The sequence below is a fragment of the Orycteropus afer genome, unplaced genomic scaffold (assembly GCF_000298275.1).
Source record: "Orycteropus afer afer isolate SDZICR_OR568_19922 unplaced genomic scaffold, OryAfe1.0 scaffold00026, whole genome shotgun sequence".
NCBI lineage: Eukaryota > Metazoa > Chordata > Mammalia > Tubulidentata > Orycteropodidae > Orycteropus > Orycteropus afer.
The window spans coordinates 16,855,157-16,875,181 of NW_006921613.1; the positions used below are offsets into that span (position 1 = coordinate 16,855,157).

At 42.9% G+C, this 20,025-nt stretch overlaps 4 protein-coding genes across 4 annotated transcripts in view; 2 read left to right on the top strand and 2 right to left on the bottom strand.

Moving 5' to 3' along the window:
* The window catches only part of MFAP1 (microfibril associated protein 1), a 24,236-nt gene extending 15,373 nt beyond the window's left edge, over window positions 1-8,863 (top strand). Inside the window, exons 2-9 of the mRNA XM_007935247.2 lie at window positions 2,412-2,631; window positions 3,937-4,066; window positions 4,331-4,518; window positions 5,138-5,246; window positions 5,353-5,513; window positions 5,966-6,125; window positions 8,496-8,585; window positions 8,681-8,863. Coding sequence (XP_007933438.1) covers window positions 2,412-2,631; window positions 3,937-4,066; window positions 4,331-4,518; window positions 5,138-5,246; window positions 5,353-5,513; window positions 5,966-6,125; window positions 8,496-8,585; window positions 8,681-8,863 — 1,241 coding nt within the window. The remainder of the gene's footprint in view (window positions 1-2,411; window positions 2,632-3,936; window positions 4,067-4,330; window positions 4,519-5,137; window positions 5,247-5,352; window positions 5,514-5,965; window positions 6,126-8,495; window positions 8,586-8,680) is intronic.
* A 1,700-nt stretch (window positions 8,864-10,563) lies between these two features.
* HYPK (huntingtin interacting protein K) lies at window positions 10,564-11,734 on the bottom strand. The gene is made up of 4 exons (XM_007935248.2): window positions 11,573-11,734; window positions 11,165-11,220; window positions 10,810-10,861; window positions 10,564-10,659 (listed from the first exon to the last, which is right to left on the bottom strand). Exons 1-4 carry the CDS (start codon window positions 11,732-11,734, stop codon window positions 10,564-10,566), a joined length of 366 nt encoding a protein of 121 aa, XP_007933439.1.
* A 640-nt stretch (window positions 11,735-12,374) lies between these two features.
* Window positions 12,375-17,052, top strand: SERINC4 (serine incorporator 4). Its single transcript, XM_007935315.1, has 12 exons — window positions 12,375-12,476; window positions 13,162-13,338; window positions 13,505-13,683; window positions 14,204-14,283; window positions 14,414-14,507; window positions 14,745-14,956; window positions 15,143-15,238; window positions 15,338-15,464; window positions 15,864-15,936; window positions 16,362-16,410; window positions 16,556-16,709; window positions 16,899-17,052. The coding sequence occupies exons 1-12, from the start codon at window positions 12,375-12,377 to the stop codon at window positions 17,050-17,052; spliced, it is 1,497 nt and encodes a 498-aa protein (XP_007933506.1).
* A 975-nt stretch (window positions 17,053-18,027) lies between these two features.
* On the bottom strand, window positions 18,028-19,595 carry SERF2 (small EDRK-rich factor 2). The gene is given in 4 exon segments (XM_042783679.1): window positions 18,028-18,129; window positions 18,132-18,315; window positions 18,927-19,035; window positions 19,589-19,595. Coding segments are annotated over 4 exon segments (402 nt in total).
* Window positions 19,596-20,025: the final 430 nt, after the last annotated feature.

The window sequence follows — 20,025 nt, forward strand, 5'->3', positions numbered from 1 at the left end:
ATTTTTGACAACTTCCAATTTTCCTAGATTCATACTTCATACATTCCATGTTCTGATGATTAATGGACGTCTGCAGCTGTTTCTCTTCAATTTGAGTTGTGCCATGTGGTTTTGTTTTCTGCTGTTTACTCTGTACCTCGGTCTCTATATACCCTCAGTCAATGACATAATGCTTCAATTACTCTAAATGAGCCTAGAGGATTACACACCACCAGCACTCCCACTTTATCTTCAGACTAGTCTTGGCTCTTCTTGATCTTCCACATGATTTTATAATCAGCCTGAGAAAATGTTTAATGGAATTAAATTAAAATTATATAGTTTTCTAGATTAACACAACATGAACACAATAAAATTCTGTATTTACTTAGGTTTTTTATCTTTTGATACAGTTTTTTATTTTTTCCTTCTAAAAGAAACATTGATGAATTTATTCCTAGGTACCTTATATATTGAAAATTATGTTTTTAAAAATATTTTCTAATTATATGTAGCCAATGTACAAATACACCTTTTTTTTTTTTTCAATGTGATCTTTGTCTTTGGGAGTTGGAAGCATTACATATAAACTTATAGATATATTTCAATACATACATTAAAAAATACACAAATCATAAAAATTTACTCCAAAGAAGGATGACATTGGCATTTTGTCAGTTACAGTAATAACTCCACTTATGGAAGGTTCTGGATCATATGGGTTATCCCTGGGATACTTTTCTAGTCAGAAAATTAGAGTTATCTGTAGGATCCTTCTTTTTTTTTTTTCCAAGTAATATCTCATTGTTTTCCAAATCTATCAACTTTAGTAAAGTAAGCAGCATTTGGGTCCATGTTAAGCCAGTGAAGCCCCTGATTGAGTGTATTTTAAAAAAATTCTAGCTAGTCCTTTCACTGTAAAATCTGTTGACAGTTTATCTCCTTCCTCTTCTTCATTTATTAAAAAAAAAAAAAAAGTTGGGTCCATGTTAAGCCAGTGAAGCCCCTGATTGAGTTTATTTAAAAAAAATTCTGGCTAGTCCTTTCACTGTAAAATTTGTTGACAGTTTATCTCCTTCCTCTTCTTCATTTAAAAAAAAAAAAAAGATTATTCATAAGTGCAGTTTATTATAACTTGAGTAAGTCTGGACTACCTGTACATTGTTTAGATTTTCAATATTTTATTAACTGTCTCCTTTTTTGGGACCTTTAGGTTTATTTTTCAATTCAGGGGCATAAATACTTGATAGTCTTTGATTATTTTCTTTGGTTATTGTCCTCGTTTAAAGTAGAATTGCTGGATTAGAGGATCACTTGTTTTCTTACAGAGGTCTTTTATCCAACATTCGTCTTGAATGTCAGTAGTTTTTCTGTTGGTTTTCTTGTATCTTCTACATAGATAATCATTTGGTCTACAAATTATGATATTTTCTTCCTTTTCAATCCTTATGCCTTTTGTCTTTTTTCCTTAATGCCCTACTTAACACCATACAGTATGGACTTGAAGTTGTGATAGGAACAACATAAGGATGCCTACTGTTTTATAAAGAGAATGCTTATATTATTTTATCATTAGGTATATTGTTTATTGTGTCTATTGTTGAGATTATGTGACTTAAAAAAATAGTATATTATTTTCCCCTCATAAATTGATTGATAAATTAGATTTTTGTAAGGTTAAGCTTTCCTTGTAGTCCTGGACTAAATTGTAAGTCATGATGGCTTGAGGTGTTTGTTTTACATTATTGGAATAAGTTAGCTGTTACGTTATTTAGTACTTTGTATCTTGAACTGTCCAGTTATCAACTTATCCTCATAAAATGAGTTGGTGAGTTTTCATCCTTTTCTGTTAATTGGAATTACGTGTATGTGTAAAAGATAGCTTATCTCTTCTTGCAGGTTTGATAATGCATAACCTAAAAGAAAAGTAGAAATAGATGTAGAAGATTGAGTTATGTGGTAATATATTGTTAAGGCTGCCAGGGAAAATTCTAGAAGGGACTAAAAGAATGACTGAGCAGCATTTTAATTTTATATTCCCACTCAAGTCACTATTACTAGTGGTAGGCACTATTACAAATAATTTTCTTAAGACTAGTTAAAGTGAAATGGTGTAAATTTGTGATGGTTACATTCTGCTTGTTTGGGGAACTTTTTTTTTTTTAACTGTTTATTTGCCCACTTCCCTCCACTTTACTGTACCCAAACTAGGCCTCACTATCATTTGTGTTAGTATTAATTACAGTCAATGCCTTCCCATGATTTGGCCTTTGTAAGAAAAATACCATTAGATGAATACATGATTATTTAGTGGCTCTTTTCTTCTCCTGCTCACTCTTATCTACCAAGAATACAGGGTTCTACCTGTAAAGGCCAAAGGCTGAAGGACATCGGGAAAGAGGCTACTGAATCATGTTATCTTTCTCAACCAGGTGAGATTTCCATGGAAAAGGTGAAGGTGAAACGCTATGTGTCAGGAAAGAGGCCAGACTATGCCCCTATGGAGTCCTCAGACGAGGAGGATGAAGAATTTCAGTTCATTAAGAAAGCCAAAGAACAAGAAGCAGAGCCTGAGGAACAAGAGGAAGATTCATCTAGTGATCCCCGTCTGCGGCGTTTGCAGAACCGTATTAGTGAAGATGTGGAAGAGAGGTAATTACTTGGGTTGTGTTTCACTAGACTTGAACTCATAGAGGTTAATTAATAACAATGACAGTAATAACTGACACTTAAATAGTACTTACTATGTTCCAGGCACTATTCGAGGTACATTTACTAATTTTTATAACCCATGGAATAGTCTTTTGAGGTGGATGCTGTTATCCTTATTTTAAAGCTGAAAAACTAAGGCACAAAGGGATTATGTAAATAACAAAGCTACATAGCTAGAAAGTGGCAGCTTCAGAAAACCGAGGTTACCTCTGGCACAAAGCCTCTAAAATTAACTCATTATGGGACTAGAAAAGACAAACCATTTGTTTGTTGAGGGGGGAACCTTTTTGCACAAAGACGTTTTATAAAATTTGAGAAATTGATTGTATCCATCCACTTATTCTAAAGGCTAGTGAGGGACAATTGCAGTGATAAAATAGGAAAAAAGTCTTCTTAAAACAGAACAATAAACCAAACCAAACCCACTGCCATAGGGTCAATTTTGACTCATAGTGTCCCTATGGGACAGAGTAGAACTGCCCCTTAGGGTTTCCGAGGCTATGAATCTTTATGGAAGCAAACTTGTCTTACCTTTCTCCCACAGAGCAGCTGGTAGGTAGGTTCAAACCACTGGTTAGCAGCTGAATGCCTTAACCACTACACTACCAGTCCTAACTGAACAGTACTTAATCTTAACAAGTGAAAAAAGGTCTGCCTTGAGTATTAAGCTCTTTTAAGACTATCTATATGGGTTCATATTGACAACAGCAACTTGAAAAATGAGATAGGATCCTTAGGAGGCAATGAGTTTATGTTAACGGGGGAGGAATAGCTCAGAAAACAAGCGTGACAGTGGTTGTATAACTTGAAGAATACTTGAAGAATGTAATCAGTGTCACTAAACTATACATGTAAAAAATTGAATTGGTGTATGTTGTGCTATATATATTCTCAACTACGAGAAAATAAATAAAATTTAAAGAAGAAAAAAATCCTAAAGCACCCCTTTGAGTTTGCTGCATTGTCCTGGGACACCTCAACATATAATTTGAGAACCACAGTTGAAGGCTATCCTATAAGATTCTGAAATACTCATACCCTGAAGTTTATGTTTTAGGCCCAAGTTGATTATTTACTTGGGACAGTTTGGTTTAGTTTCTTTTATTTTTGTGTCACTTTCCATATTGCAAGACTTCAGTATTAATGAAATCAAACATAATGTCATGTTTATGACTAAGGAAATGTGGTTGATGCCCCCTTGTTTTTGTGAGATTTGGTATTAAACTTGAAGATGCTGTTTTACAGATTGGCTCGACATCGGAAAATAGTAGAACCTGAAGTGGTAGGAGAAAGTGACTCAGAAGTAGAAGGAGATGCTTGGCGCGTGGAGCGAGAAGACAGCAGCGAAGAAGAGGAGGAGGAAATTGATGATGAGGTATGATAAAGGAAAATGGGAGGTTCTTTGTGGATACAAGAAAAAGTGGTGCCTGTGCTGCTTTTTGAGGCCCTGAAGCCAAACAACTGCTGTTGGCAGAACTCTGGTCATATCTTCTGTTTATTGGGAGGAAGATTGAAAATAGAATGGTACTGAGTTGAATTTATTCATATATGAATTCATTAGGCATAATGAGGGAAAAATAAAAAACCCTCTTAGAGCACAGGCCATTTAACTGAGTGCCTTGGACTTGTGACTTGATAGGAAATAGAACGGCGCCGTGGGATGATGCGTCAGCGAGCACAGGAGAGAAAAAATGAAGAGATGGAAGTCATGGAGGTGGAGGATGAGGGACGTTCTGGAGAAGAGTCAGAATCAGAGTCTGAGTATGAAGAGTACACGGACAGCGAAGATGAGATGGAGCCTCGCCTTAAACCAGTCTTTATCCGAAAGTAAGGATCTCATAAGCCAGGTCTGAATCTATAGAATATTTACTACTTTTTACTACTTTTTAGGTCTGGAAGCCTCCTTTCTATCCCATGTCTTCTGAAATCTAAGCACAAAATAGTCTTCTGCCCAGTGTCCTAGCCCTAGGGTTATCTGTTGTGGAATATCTTGATGTTAGTAGAGAGCATGGGTTTGTTTGCAAATCTCCCTTTCTAGTTAAAGAGCATATATCTGCCCGAAGCTTTAATAATACATTGTTTTAAGCACAAAATTAAACTTGAAGAGTAAATTCTTACTCGTTTCCTAATGGCTAGAGATCCTGCTACTTAACAATCCAATAGGTTCCTTGTGCTATGCAGGCAGTTCTCAAAAATGAGTGAAATTTTGCTGCTCTAAAGACATGAAAGGGCTCCTTTTATTTATTTATTTATTCATGGCTCTTTGCAGCTAACAGAGCCAGATATTGTTTGGTTTTACCTGATTTGGATGCAACTTGATCTAAAGAAACAAGCTCCACTCTAAGGGCTTTGGGTAATTAACAGTACTTCTGTGTATTCTCTAGCAGTGCTAACCATCCATCTTTAGACAATAAATGCTCCAAAGGATATTTACCTTCCCCTGCAGGAAGGACCGAGTGACAGTTCAAGAACGTGAGGCTGAAGCATTGAAACAGAAGGAGCTAGAGCAGGAGGCAAAACGCATGGCTGAGGAGAGGCGCAAGTATACACTCAAGGTATTGGGGAGTGGCTTTAAGAAGGGTTGAGTACAAGGGGTAGTGTATTTAGGTTTGCCTGAGGAGAATAAAGAAGTCCAATAATTGAATTATTCTCCCTGTCCAGATTGTAGAAGAAGAGACCAAGAAGGAGCTGGAAGAGAACAAGCGGTCCCTGGCTGCACTGGATGCACTCAATACCGATGATGAAAATGATGAGGAGGAATATGAGGCATGGAAGGTTCGGGAATTAAAGAGAATCAAGAGGGACAGAGAAGATCGAGAAGCGTGAGTATTAGCATGGGCCTAGAGTTAATGCTGCTAATTGGAATAGGTCTAATGCTGTAAATCTGAAGCTCAGCAACCACTATGAATTTCTGTTAAGGTCCCTAGGGCTGGATGAGGTCCTTGGGTAGCACAAACAGTTTGCACTCAACTACTAAAATGTTGGCAGTTTGAACCCACCCAATTAGTAATGTTCCAAAATCAAGCAGTAATAGTATGTCTGAATCTCAAAAAGGCTAGAATCAGTTTTCAGAAGCTTGCAATACCTGGTCTTGCAAACATAACAAAGACAGCCTCACCTTTTTATTTGTAGAACCCCTATTCTTGATTCCTAACAGGCAGTGACTAATAAAAAAAGATGAATAATACTTCGAAAGGAGATGGGACTGTGTCACTTTCAGATACTGGATCTTTCTGAAGCTGGAACAATACTAATAGTTTTGCTCCCTGGACAGGCTCGAGAAGGAAAAAGCAGAAATTGAACGCATGCGAAACCTGACTGAGGAAGAGAGGCGAGCTGAGCTTCGAGCAAATGGCAAAGTTATTACCAACAAAGCTGTTAAGGGCAAATACAAATTTTTGCAGAAGTATTATCACCGGGGTGCCTTCTTCATGGTAAGAAAAGGGGAATTGAAAAGTAGAGCAGTAGGAAAACCTAGAACCTTTTTTTCATTATATTCACCCTTAAGGATAAAAACTGATCCTGGGGATGATGTTTTCATTTGCTTTTTGCTTCTGAGGAATATAAACCCAGTAGAGAAGAGCATTGGCAACAGGATTGTAGAAGTAGTAGCAGCTCTGTTTTTGACCTCAGCTCACAGAAAGAGGAAACGATTTAATCATTAAATTAAGGAACTGAAGTGAAGAGATAGTATCCATATACCAGACAAATCACAATCACTTAGATAATATTTCATAAGTGAATAAAAGTTTGCTTATGTTAACACCAAACTCTGCAAAAACAGTGATGTGGAGTTCTTCCAAATTATTTGGATACCAATGAGAATTCCTTAATACAAGAATAGCTGGAAAGGGTATGGAAAAATTGATTGCATTTATTAGTCTGATAGAATGTGATTGTTTAAACTGTTTTCTGTTGTTAGAGGGGTCTGTATCAAGAACTAGTTTTTTCAAGTATTCTGTTTTAAACCCTAAATATTCCCATTGTAGCTAAATCCCTGTCCTTCACTGCAATATTAGTGAAACTCAAAAGCTTAAGTGCAGATTTTCTTAATGCCCTCCAAAATTGGTTTCAGTATGTCTGATCAGAAGAAATATTTATACTTTTCCATTCCAGGTGACTTTCTTGATTGGAGTCAGTGGAGATTATGAACAACTACTTATTACACTGCTTCAAAATCATTAAATATTTGTACTTAAGTATTTTAGCTGCTTTAATAACCAAGCTTTTCAAAAAAGCAGCGCATTGGTGTGTAATGAAATGTTTCTGTAGTAGTCAGTCTTTGGCACACATGCTCAAATACTGATGCTTTTCATCTGGACAAGGAGAAAGTAATCAAGAGTGAATTAAAATAGCATCTGTAGATTAAATGAGATTTCAGGCCCTAAAGAAGAGAAAAGCAGATCTCATTGAAATTGTCTTACCTTTAAATTGGGTATTTCTGTAGGTGAAGGGAAAAGACTACTACAAAAGTACAGTGCTGTTTTTAATTTCTTAAACATGGATGTTTCTAAATCTCATAACAATATGGTCTTATTAACATATTTGTTTGAAACTAGTCCCTGTAGTCATATTTCATTGGGTAAATATCCTTTGGAGCATTTATTGTCTAAAGATCGATGGTTAGCACTGCTAGAGAATACATAATTCTCGGTCTCAAAAGGCTTACAATCTTGAAATGGGGCTAAGGCACATGGACACTGTTATATAAGGAAGAGTGAAAGTACTGTGTAGATTCTAAAGAGGGAGAAGATGATAATACAAGCAGGTAAGATTTAACATTCAGTGGTACCAAGAGCAGAGGCAGAAGGTCTCAGGCAGCACTGCTAGAGAATACAAAATTCTCGGTCTCAAAAGGTTTACAATCTTGAAATGGGGCTAAGGCACATGGACACTGTTATATAAGGAAGAGTGAAAGTACTGTGTAGATTCTAAAGAGGGAGAAGTTGATAATACGAGCAGGTAAGATTTAACATGCAGTGGTACCAAGAGCAGAGGCAGAAGGTCTCAGGCACCAAATGTAAAGGGAAGTTTCAAGGAAAGCTAAGAAGGTATGTTAAGGTTCTATAGCATTTGACCTTGACTGCTAGGCAGAGGAATTGTGTTGATTTAATAAAGAGCCAGTGGAAGACAGATATATAGAGATTTGTGTTTTAGAAACTAATCCAGTAGGAGTATGTAAGTTTGACTGCAGGGAAAAGAATAACCACCTAGTTGATGAGAGTTTGCAAGATATGACTCCTGATTGTACACAGAGATTAGTCAGATTTTCTAACTAGGTAATTGAGAGAATATTGGTCCTATTAGCACAAAAAATTAAATCAGAAGAGCATGATTTGGAAAGGGATTTAAGAGGCCTATACAGGGTTGAGGCACGGTGGTTAAGCATTCAGCTGCTAACCAGAATGTTAGCAGTTCAAATCTACCAGCCACTACATGGGAGAAAGATGTGGCAGTCAGCTTCTGTAAAGATTTACAGCCTTAGAAACACTATGCGGGCAGTTCTGCTCTATCCTGTAGGATGACTATGAGTCAGAATTGACTTGGTGATAGGGTTGGGTTGGGTTTGATATAGGCTGAAGTCACATGAATGAATGTGCACAAAGAGAACATAGCCAACCTTTAAATTATGTCTATACTTAGGAAGGACAAAGGAAAGAGAGTATCTCCTCCTCAACTAAACTTTTAAGTAGGTTCGATATCCTTTGCTTTCTTTTTGTGTCCTTTGTAGTAGAGTTTAATAAATTGGTGGTTGAGTGTATAGAAAATAAAACCACGAAACTGATTAAGATTCTTATCTACAGGATGAGGATGAAGAAGTTTACAAGAGAGATTTCAGTGCACCTACTCTGGAGGATCATTTCAACAAAACCATTCTTCCCAAAGTCATGCAGGTATGGGGGACCTTAGTAACACAGGAGAGAAAGTAATGTATTGAGGGCTAGGGTGTGGTCTGTTTGGTGGTATAACTTATCTGTTCTTCCTTTAGGTCAAGAACTTCGGACGCTCTGGCCGTACCAAATACACCCACCTTGTGGATCAAGACACCACCTCCTTCGACTCAGCCTGGGGTCAAGAGAGTGCCCAGAATACAAAGTTCTTTAAACAAAAGGCAGCTGGGGTACGAGATGTATTTGAGCGGCCATCTGCCAAGAAGCGGAAAACTACTTAGAATTTATCTACTTAGTCTTCCAACTCTAGGACACAGAAAAATTGCAGCACTTGGTCCTTGATTTGTTTTTATTTACATGGTATCTGACTTATTGGAACCATTGTCATACTTGTGACACTGAGCAACCCAGCATTTAAAGAAGGTGCTTTATGAGGTTTGGACTCATGCTAAGAAACCTACAGAAAAGCACTGTCCAGGTAGGATTAGTGACCACCTACTTAAAACTTTGAGAAATCATAGGTTTCATTGCTGCTGTGGCTTCCAATAATCACTAGAAATTGTTCATTTTTCTAGGAGCTGAGAGTGAGTCAGAAAACATGGGCATGTAAATGGACAATAATTACTTCTGACTTAGAGTTAGGGGTGATAAACTAGGAAATTTAAGTTCATTACAACCTGTTTTACATTTCTTGGGGTAAATTTTTATAAATGAAACATAACTTCTTGATCAATTTCTGTGTGTGTTAATAAATAAAAGAATCACACACGAAGAGGATTTTTAGCATAATAATTGGAAATAAATGTACAGGCTAACGAGTATGTAACTATTAAATAAAATAAAACCAGGAACTTTTTTACATAGGGTGTTTCACATTTTGATTCCCCTTGATCTAGTAAGTAGACTGATAGACAGGGTTTGTTCCATGATGTGTTTGCTTTTCCCTACTCTCAAAACTTACAGCTATACATGGATCAAAAAGCTGACCCATAAAATGGACATTCATCTTACTGAATCCAAGGAAAAAGTACATACCGGTTATCTTCTCCTTGCCTAGTTCATATATTAAGGAGGGCACCAAGGCTCTCAGTTGCAGTGCAGTAGCATCTTGTTTGAGTTAAATTCAACTCAGTGATTTTCCCATTTATTATATAACCACCACACACAAGGCACAGCACTAGGAGCACAGGGGCATAAGGACTAAGACATTTAATCAGTGGAAAGACTGTTTCTTGACTTTACAAAAGTAAGACCAAGATCTTTTCACATCCTTTATGAGGCCAAGCATTTTTAATTGACCAGCTCATCAACAGTTAAAACCTAGTAGTTTTACAATTGAAGAACAAAAGCATAGGATGACTTGGCCTAAATTGGTAAACTTTCTAAGTGAAATTATCTTTTTCTCAGGATAGGAAATGGAATGTAAGGTAAACTGGCATTCCATCTACAGAGTATGGCTTTTGGGCAGGAACTGGCCTTTCAACAATTTATAAGCTAAGCTGCAGACCAGCCTTAGAGAATCATCCAAGTATCTTACTAAAATACAGATTCTTAATTCAGTGTATCTGTGGTGGAAATGCAAATTATCAGAAGGGGATCGAAGAAGAATGAACTGGTTCAAAGTTCCGTGGAGACATATGCCATAGGGTAAAGCAGCATTGTTAAGAGTCCAGATGTACCTTACATACTGCTGAGTAAGTCTAGTCAGATGAATGAGGCTGACCTAGCTAACATCTACATCTGAAGGCTGCCTACTAACGAAATAGTAAAGATGTAAATCTTCTCTGATTCTTCACATAAACTCATTAAGAGTTGAGGGGAGTCACTTAAATTCAGTTATACTCCAACATACAAACTACCTACAATAAAGTAGGTATAATATACACTGCACTTGGTCTAAGATGATAAAACTTCAAAAGAAGACAAAAACATCTTTATTTGCAATAAGTTAATCCAGTGGGTGTGTCTGAGAAAGCACAAATCAGTTGGTTAGTGCAATAAGAGCCTCGACCACATTCCCCATGTGCTCTCGCAAGCTCCGTTCTGCTGCTGCTCTTGAGATCTCCATCTCTGTCATCTGTAGGAAAATGATCAATCATGTTACCTGAGATTCTTACCAGGCATTTAACATGCTACCAAAACATGCTGACTCCATTTCTAACATAAGTTTCAGGAAACAACCCAAATTAAGCAAAGCAACATTCACTAGTTCACCATTACTACTCACTATCAGCTCCAGATCTTCCTTTTTGATGGTGACTTTTGCCAGTTCCTTCTCCCTGTAAGTATTTATGTGTATTAGTCTTCATTCTCTACCTCCACCATGAACTGCCAAGAATGATCCTGGCCATGCCTTGCAAATAAATGATTCTTAATAAACATTTGTGGAATGAAAATACTGACTCCCACCTGCCCTCCACCGTTTCCCCAGCTGCAGGAGGTGTTGCCTGACCTTCCCCTTCCACTAACAAAAGAATGAAGTTGTAAACCCTTCATCTGCACTAATAATAATGGTTTTTCTTTTTGTCTGGGTCTGGGGAAAAAAAGGGGAACGGTAGGACTGGCTGCATGTGAAGACTTACCGTTCTTGTTTGGCTTTCTGTTCCCTGGACCGTCTATCTCCAATCACTGACATGGCCTATGGAGAACACAAGTCTAGTTACTGCCACAAGTTCTGTCTACTGCAACACCCAATGACCTAAAAAAGCAACGCCAAGCAGGTTACGTATGCATTAGTGATGACAAGTGTATTAGGAACCAAGGACTGTTTAATTCAATCTTGTGCACAAGGTCCACTTTAAGCCCAATTTTCATTAAGTTCCTCTTGGATAAGCAGAGAGCTCCCGGTGGTAGCTGTTTCTCTCAGCTCTACCCTCCTGCCTACTCCCACCAGGAAATCAGGACCCAATACTGGAGCTCTGGCTTCCAACTACAGCCTCTGGGCACCCGCCGCTCTCAGTCTGCCCAGACACGCTCCCGGTCGACCTCACCGTCTCCAGATTAGAACTTTGGATCTCCTTCTCCTCCGCATAGTCTGTGACCCGCTCCAGGTCCGCCGCACCACTATCATGCTTCCGTGGCTTGTCGGGTGGCCGCTCCGGGCCGCTGGTCTCAGTCTCTAACTCCAACTCCACATCTCCTTCGGTCGCCATGTCGATCCCACCGCGCCGCCGCCCTGCGTCACGACGGTTTCCGGGAACTGCCCCATAGTTTCCGCCCCAAGGAGGAGGTGGGGCAGGCTCTCGGCCACGCCCACACGAGGCGCTGACATTAGATGCTTTGGAGAGGAAAGTAGCTGGCCTCTCAAGGCTTCCTTTAGGGTTTGTACAGTGTTTCTTTAAGGCCTTTTCCCAGACCTAACACATATCACCACTCCAGACCCCACCGACCATGTCCTTCTCCAGTACGTCCCAACCGACATCCTCCTTCCTTCACTTAGAATGTTACACACAGACACCCACACGTTCAACTTAGATAGATGATGTCTAATCCTAAACCAATTAAGAATGCTAATCCTCAGGAGGCTAGATATGCAAATTGATCCTTAATCTGGGGAGAACAGCCTGAGTAGCCCAAGGGATGGGCCCTACAAAGAAAATACCCTCACAGGGGCGTTTGCATTTGCTACATCCTGGAAATCAGCGGTTCCTCTCTTGATGTCTCCCACACTCTGGCCTTGCTGCTATAAACTGGGAGACCCGCCGAAGCACAGAGGCAGTCCAATGGGCTGAGGACAAAACAAAGTCACTACTTTCCCATCTGGTGGACCTGGGCCTCATTCCTGAGACAAGGATGATGGGGGCAAAGGCTATCACAAGCCCCAGCACCTCCCTCTGCCTGGCACAACAGCACAGTGGAGTCAGCAATGCCATAGTGAATTCCCCCTTCTATCAGGTGAGAGGGCATTTGGGAAGATAGATTTGAAAACTCCCTTGATTAAAGGCTATCTGAAAAATATGAAGGGGAGGGTGGCTGGAGCTGAAGAAGAAGAAAATGAATGGGAACCAATCAAGACAACAGGCTTCCTTTCCCCTCTGAGGCCCTTTTTAATGTTTTGCCTCTAAAATTAAACCAAGAAAGCCAAGCCCACTGCTCAGTTAATTCTAACTCTTAGCAACCCTATAGAACAAAGCAGAACTGCCCCGTATGATTTCCAAGGCTATAAATGTTTATGGAAACAGACTGCCTCATCTTTCTCCCTTGGAGCAGCTGATGGGTTCAAACCACTGACCTTTAGTTAACCACTGTGCCACCAGAGTGCCTTCCTCTAAGATTACTGAGTAGTAAATCTCTCCCATGTTCCTCCCAGACCCAGAGGATTAAATCTAGGGAAGTGTCAGAGGCTTTTAAGAAGGTTTCCTCAACCCTGCGGGTAAGCTCTTCTGATGAAAGCCCTGCTAGTTTTCAGTGGAAGGCAATTCTGAATAGATTGGAACAAAACATTAAGAATTCCTGAGTAAAATGAGGAAAAAAGAATAAATTTTGGAATACAATCTCATGGGTTAACCTCACATCCACATTATGTAAGCCTTTCCTAGCAAATCTCCACCCTGCTGCCCTGTATCTGCTCTACCCCCAGGTGTCCCGCTGTGGCCCTGCTTCATGTACCAGTTGCTGCCACTCTAGGTGGCCTCCTTTCAGAGAGTCCACTTGTAGCCGCCTGTTCTACATCCTCCTACATGTGGGAGCCTCAGCAGTCTGCTGCCTCCTGCTGTCAAGGACAGTAGTAGAAAAAATCTGGGGCAAAGGGCATGGGGTAAGTAGGAGAGGATTGGGTTGGAATGTGGGGAAGGATAAAATAAACTTCTGAGAGACTCAGCCTTGGTGGGGTTTGGCAAATGAGTGGACATATTAGGGAGAAGTAGGAACCTCTCCATGTATATGACTTACCATGTCATTTCTCACACACACCCTCCCTCTAGATCCAGATGCCCTCATGGGTATGTGCCCACCTGTTTGGCCACTCTGATTGTCCAGTGCTCAGTGGCTCTGGGGCTGTGTACAGAGTATGTGCAGGAACTGCTACCTTCCACCTGCTGCAGGCTGTGCTGCTGGTCCACCTGCACTCCCCTACCAGCCCACGGGCACAACTGCATAATAGGTTTGTGTGTCCTCTCTCAGTGGGGAGGAATAAGGGAAGAAATTAGACACAAGATGGGTAAAGGAGATTCAAGGATGAGGAAACAGCACTGTGGAAAGACAGAAAACTTGGATTTAAGGCCCTGCTTCCTCTGTACTTGCTGTGTCAGCATAAGCTAGATATTTATCCTCTTTTGAGTTTGTAGTCTCTAAAATGGAGATATCAGTGAGGCTATTATCATAGGCAAAACCCTTCGTAAAGTGTAAAACACTGCCCAGATGCTCTTTTGGTATCTAAGGGTTAGAATAACCCTTTCCTCTACTTGGTTATCTCATCTGCCCTCTTTCCTGTGTTTTGCTTTCTCCTTCGCCTTCCCCTGCAGTCACTGTTTACTTTTTTTTAGAGTAGTATTTTATTCTGTTTTTAGTGAAAGTTTACATAGCAAATTAGGTTCCCATTTTACAATTTCTATACAAATTGTTCAGGGCCATTAATTTTGCCTTTTTTCCCCCGAGTCTCATTTTCTTTCCTTCCTAACCAGCTTCTGGCTCCTCAAGCTGCTGTTCCTAGTAGGTCTCTGTGCTGTGGCCTTCTGCATCCCTGATGAGCATCTATTCCCAGGTACTCTCCATCTCACACCCTGGTCAGCAAATGTAAACTAAAAGGTTTTCTAAGTCAAAAAGAGGGCAGGAAGAGGACTAGGAATCATGATGTGACCAGCTACTTTTTCCCACTAATGCCCATCTTGCAGCCTGGCATTACATTGGTATTTGTGGAGGCTTCGCTTTCATCCTGCTGCAGCTGGTGCTTATCACAGCCTTTGCCCACTCCTGGAACAAGAGCTGGTAAGGGCACATAACCCAAAGGGCTCTTCCTGGGGATGTCTGGCTGGCATTAGTAGGCCCAGTGGGGTAGGGCAAAGGGCAAGGCAGATCAGTGGTCCCATATTCTCATTGAGCAGTACTAAAAAAAGCTCAGGATTGTGATGGGCCAGGTTGGATGGTTAGTCACGCCAAGAGAAATAGTAACAGGCAGAAATAAACAGTTGGAGCACCAAGCCATTGCCTACCTCCCACCCCCAGGGAGACAGGTGCAGCCCACAACTGCAGCTGGTTTCTAGCAGTATTGCTGGCCACTCTGGGCTTCTACAGCACAGCAGGTGTGGGAGCTGTCCTTCTGTTTCGCCACTACACACACCCGGCTGGCTGCTTGCTCAACAAGATGCTGCTTAGTCTACACCTTTGCTTCTGTGGTCTCCTCTCCTTCCTCTCCATGGCTCCCTGCATCTGCCTCAGTAGGTACACACCCTACAACATTCAATTTTGGGGGCTTTTTAGTATAGCAGATTTCACTGGTTTCCCATCTCAATCTACAGAATCTCTGCTTCCCTTAAAGGGTGGGAAGGCAGAAGCAGGGATGGGAATAGGAGTGGAGGAAGTTACCACCCTATAAACAAACTAATGATCCCCATTATCCCCAGAGCAAACCCGCTCTGGCCTTCTACAAGCCTCCATCATCAGCTGCTATATCATGTATCTGACCTTCTCTGCACTGTCCAGCCGTCCTCCAGATATAGGTAAAGACAGGACCTAGATTCCTCATACTAAAGCCTTTTTGCTCGTCAAATACCCAGTTCCTTGTTCTTACCATTCCCTCCTCTCTTACCCCTTCCCAGTAATCCTTCAAGGACAAAATCACACCTTGTGCCTACCTGGCCTGAATAACATAGGACCCCAGACACCAGATACCTCCCTGGCAGTGCTGAGTGCTAGCATCATGTATGCTTGTGTGCTTTTTGCTTGGTACGTAAAGGTGTCAAGAGGTGTGAGAGGAGGGAGGACGTCCAGAGGGAGTGGACATGTCTGGGAGTATGATTTATTTAGACTCTACACTTTAAAGCAAGACTAGAGTGAGGAAAGCTCCCCATGAACAGGGACTATTTCTAAGAATAGCATTTTGTCAGATGATCTCTGTGAGGCAGCAGAGCAGGGGCAGCAGGTAGGGACTTAAGAATTAAACATTCATGTAAACATCTCAGGGCCCTCATACCAAAAAAAAAAAAAAAAAATGTCTAAATCCCTGCAAGCTCTGGATAAATCTTTTGGGGTAAAGGTATCAGAGACCAATATGGGACCTACCGACACTAAGTGCTCACAGACTACCTGACTAGGCCCACTTGAAAACTCTCTGTTCTTTCTCAGTAATGAGGCTTCCTACCTGGCTGAGGTATTTGGGCCCTTGTGGATCATCAAAGTTTACAGCTTTGAGTTTCAGGTGAGAATGGAGAGCTCAATATCCCCAAAGCTCTTCTCCCCACCCACCCACCCACCCACACCCATACCTCCACCCACACACACCCTACCAGAATGCTCTACCCAGAATGCTCAGATTCTAGCTGCTAATACCTTTTATTGAGTACCCACAATGTGCTAGGCACTGGCTAAATACTTTACATACATCTCATTTAATTTAATCCTCACAACAACCCTGTGAGGTAGGTACTTGCTCCATTTTACAAGTGGAGAAATAGAGGCACAGATTAAACATCTTAAACCAGAGGTCTCAGTTATGTGCGAGAGCTGGAATTTGAACCCACTCTTTACACAAGACTCATCTTTTCAAAGAAAGGTAGTTTCCTAGATTAACAGCCTCATGTTCTTTACAGTCATTCCAAAACATGCTGCCTTCTGTTTTTGCAGAAGCCCTCTCTCTGTTTCTGCTGCCCCAAAACAGTGGAGCCAGAGGAAGGTGAGTGTCAAGTAAGGATCCCCAAGCAAAAGTAGATCTCTGTAGAGTGCCAAAGAGCCTTCAAGAGCTTCCAGGAAAGAAGCTGGGGAGGAGGGAAGAGTCAATTTTAGCAGAACTGCTCCCAGCAGGCCTTCCATCTCTCCAGGACCAAAGGGTAGGGCTGCCAGGCCAAGTTACCAAGAGACCACTCCAACTCCTCCAGTGCAAGCCCAGCATCTTTCCTACAGCTATTCTGCTTTCCACTTCGTCTTCTTCCTTGCATCACTCTATGTCATGGTTACCCTTACCAACTGGTTCAGGTAGGATGGATTTGGGCCTGAGACATTCTCCTGGTAACATAGCTATTTTGTGCAAAGAGAATTCAAGGCCATTCCTAAGGATTCTGAGGAGACACACATCAGTCTGCCATAACCTTTGGGTGGGGAGGCAGGATAGGTCTAAAACCAGAGCTGCTGCATATTCTCTAACTAGAGTTTTTCATTCCACAGCTACGAGGGAGCAGAACTTGAAAAGACTTTCACCAAGGGTAGCTGGGCTACCTTCTGGGTCAAGGTTGCCTCATGCTGGACCTGTGTACTCCTCTATCTGGGGCTGTTACTGGCCTCCAGTCTGGGTTCTTCTAATAAGCTGGGATTCCCTTGAGGTGGTGCTTCGGGGAGCTGTCCAGCTCAGCTTAATATCTCAAGAACACAACAGGCAGTTATCTCCCTTTAGGTTAAACAGTTCTATGTCTGAATTGGAAGAACTAACCATATACACTCTAATGCCCTGGTGGAGTATTTGACTCAGTGAACTCTTGTTATGTCTTCATCCCAGCTCCAGAGCCTAACTCCCAAGTCAGCAATCCAGGAACCACTGCTGATCCTAGCAGAGTGTGGCACAAGCCTTTTCCTGGTTCTTGAGCTAGAGATGGGTATGGGGAAAGACCAACAGGGTCTGAAGAACTTGGCTCTGCCCTTGGAGATAAAAAGGAAAACAAGCAGTTCAGTCCTGGGCCCAGGAATATAAGAAGCTCAGAACCACAGAACCAGGACACGGAAGAAAGGAGCACAGGGACTACCCCAGGTTTTAATCCTGATATTAAGGTCAAGGGAAGACAAAAAACCACCCTTATTCCATGAGGAATGACAGAGCAGAAGAGAATGTGAACACTTGAGAGCAACAGGATTTTTTGGCCAACTTTCAAGCAGGAAAACAGACTGAGGAAGAATGAGAAAAAGGGACATAAACTTAAGTCTTAGAGCCTTCCCTCTTAGGCCCTCAACTCCATCCTTGGGATGGTGTTCAAGGTCTGTGTGGGGGACAAAAATAAATCACAGAAAAAAAGTTCCTGTAGTTCTTAGAAGATTCTTCTACTAAATCCCCATAGTTCTCGTCTGGTTGTTATAGTATAATAAAGTTTTTTTTCCTGTGAAGTTTCATTTATCAGTCTACATATCCACAACCTTTCAGGAGTCTAAAGTTATCTCCCCTTTTGGTGGGAAAGGGCAGCCATTCCTCCATCCCCATCCCCCCAAATCCCCAGTCAAACCAGGCGCTCAAGGAATTACAAAGCTACTTTTAATACTTTGGGGTGAGCCCCACAGGAATAAAAAACACTGGGAGGGAGTAACCCCCTCACCCCGAGGTGTGGCCCAGGGGGAGAGGGGCTACCTGAGGGGAAGGAAGCACAAAAGGGACCCGCTGCAGACTCAGGGCAAAGGGAATGCCATCGGTGCTGTGGGACCTGTGAGCACTAGAGAAGGAAACGCGAGCGTGGTGGGACTGGCTCCAGGCACACAGGCGAAGGGCAAGAGGGTTGGACACGAAGCCACAAAGCTACTTGGGTTCCTCCTTCTTCTCGTTTGCTTTTTTCTGCTTCTGCTGCATGATCTCCGAGTCCCTGGGGGTAGAGATGATGGGGCACTGGGAGGTACCAGAGGGCAAAAAGGACAAGATGCAGGGGGATGAAGGGCACAAAGGATAAGATGGAAGTGGATGGGACAAAGTTCAGCATGTAGCTGCTGTATTCCCACCCTAGGAGAACAAGAAGAAGAGAGCTGAAGCTCAAAAGGCAATCAGTCTCCATCTGGCTGTTGCCCAAAGGGTCAGAACTCTGGCCTCACAGGCCCAAGGTTAATGCTGTCTATTTTGTGCTGAGTACCAGTACCACACCCAGTTAACACTAGTGAGAAGGTTGGGAGAAGGGAGGTGAAACAAAGCACAGCAAGGAGCAAAAAATTCCGGGCTCTCATAACCACAACTATATTGGAAAACGTGCAGCTCCCTGCCCTTACCCTTAACATGGTCAGACCCAGGGGCACTCGGAAATCAGACCGAGGGCAGGCACACGCCCCAGTCCCTTCCTGTAAGACCGTGAGCTAACAATTTGGAGTGCAGGGAGGAAATAAAACCCTAAAGAAAACAATGCCCCTCACAACCAGCCCAGGCTCGAGCCCTGAAGTACCTCTCTTTCCTAGTATAACCCTTAGTCTAACCCAGGTTCTTTCACCCGCCCCTCCCCTCCCTGGGGCTACCTCTGCTTGCGGGCAGCAGCAGAAAGCCCGTCATCTCGGCGCTTTCCTTTAACCGAGTCGCTCTGCTTTTTCATATTCTTCTGGCGGGCGAGCTCGCGCTGGTTACCGCCTAAAGGAAGAAGGTAAAAGTTGAGACGTGGGGGCCGCTCTGGCTACACACTGGCGACCGTCTTCCCCTACCCAGGACCCATACCGGCCCATCTTGGGGACTACACGGCTAACGTAGTGGGGAGGGGAAGTGGCAAGGCTGCCACGGGGCAGGTCAAATTGGAGGGTGGAAGGAGGACAGTTCCGAGGAGCCTCCCGGAGGGGTGTTGAGTTTCGAGGCGATGTGGGAACCCAGACAGGTGGTGTTCTGTGCATGGACTGGGTTGGGTCTCTGTGGGGGGAGGGGCTGGGTTCTGAAGTAAGGGGCTCTGGGCCTATCACAGGGGCGCAGGGCTTCTCCCCACAAGCTGAAGGCTGGGGGGAATAGATGCCCGGGGTGGGGGGGTTCTCGAGAAGTCTCGATTTCCGGGCTCCGAGTGTGAGGGTCGCTAAACAACGGTCCCTAAGAGTGGCTTCGGCGGGGAAGCTGCGGGGACGTCAATGCCAGCGATTCAGCGGTCGTGTTTAGGGTGAACCGGGAGGAAAGGGCAAGAGGAGGGGGTCGCGGTGCTCACGGGTCATGGCGACGGCAGCGGCTCCGGCCTGCCTAGGTTGCGTCCCCTCGTTCTGTCTGACGTCGTAGGCCCCGCCCCTTTCTATAACGTAACGGTTCGTCCCTTTCCTCCCCTCCCTTTCGCTTCTAGACGCGGACTCCTATAGGGCAGAAGGAAGCACGTGGGCCGCGGGCCACTCTCTAGCCCGACCGGATAAGGGGCGGAGGTTCGCAGAGCAAGCGCGCAGCGTGGGGCGGGGTTTCCTGAGCTAGGCTTTGGGCCGGGCCGGGGAAACTAGGCCGGGTCACGTGGGTGTGGTGGGGGTGGATGGCTGCGGCTGACGATGTGGCGCTCCCGCGGGCTTGAGCACGTGATCAGGTAGAGTGACCTCACGCGGGGACGGTTTGGGGCGCTGACACACTAGCCCAGAGGAAAAGCGCGAAGCGGGTGGGCGAGGG

Bases quoted from the DNA above. Each gene is read 5' to 3' on its own strand.
- HYPK (XM_007935248.2), bottom strand. From the start codon at position 11,734: ATGGCGACCGAAGGAGATGTGGAGTTGGAGTTAGAGACTGAGACCAGC. The intron at 11,221-11,572 runs GTGAGGTCGACC...TGTTCTCCATAG, and splicing joins AAAGTTCTAATCTGGAGACG to GCCATGTCAGTGATTGGAGA. The intron at 10,660-10,809 runs GTGAGTAGTAAT...ATTTTCCTACAG, and splicing joins AGGAAGATCTGGAGCTGATA to ATGACAGAGATGGAGATCTC.
- SERINC4 (XM_007935315.1), top strand. From the start codon at position 12,375: ATGATGGGGGCAAAGGCTATCACAAGCCCCAGCACCTCCCTCTGCCTG. The intron at 12,477-13,161 runs GTGAGAGGGCAT...CTCTACCCCCAG, and splicing joins TGAATTCCCCCTTCTATCAG to GTGTCCCGCTGTGGCCCTGC. The intron at 13,684-14,203 runs GTTTGTGTGTCC...CTTCCTAACCAG, and splicing joins CGGGCACAACTGCATAATAG to CTTCTGGCTCCTCAAGCTGC.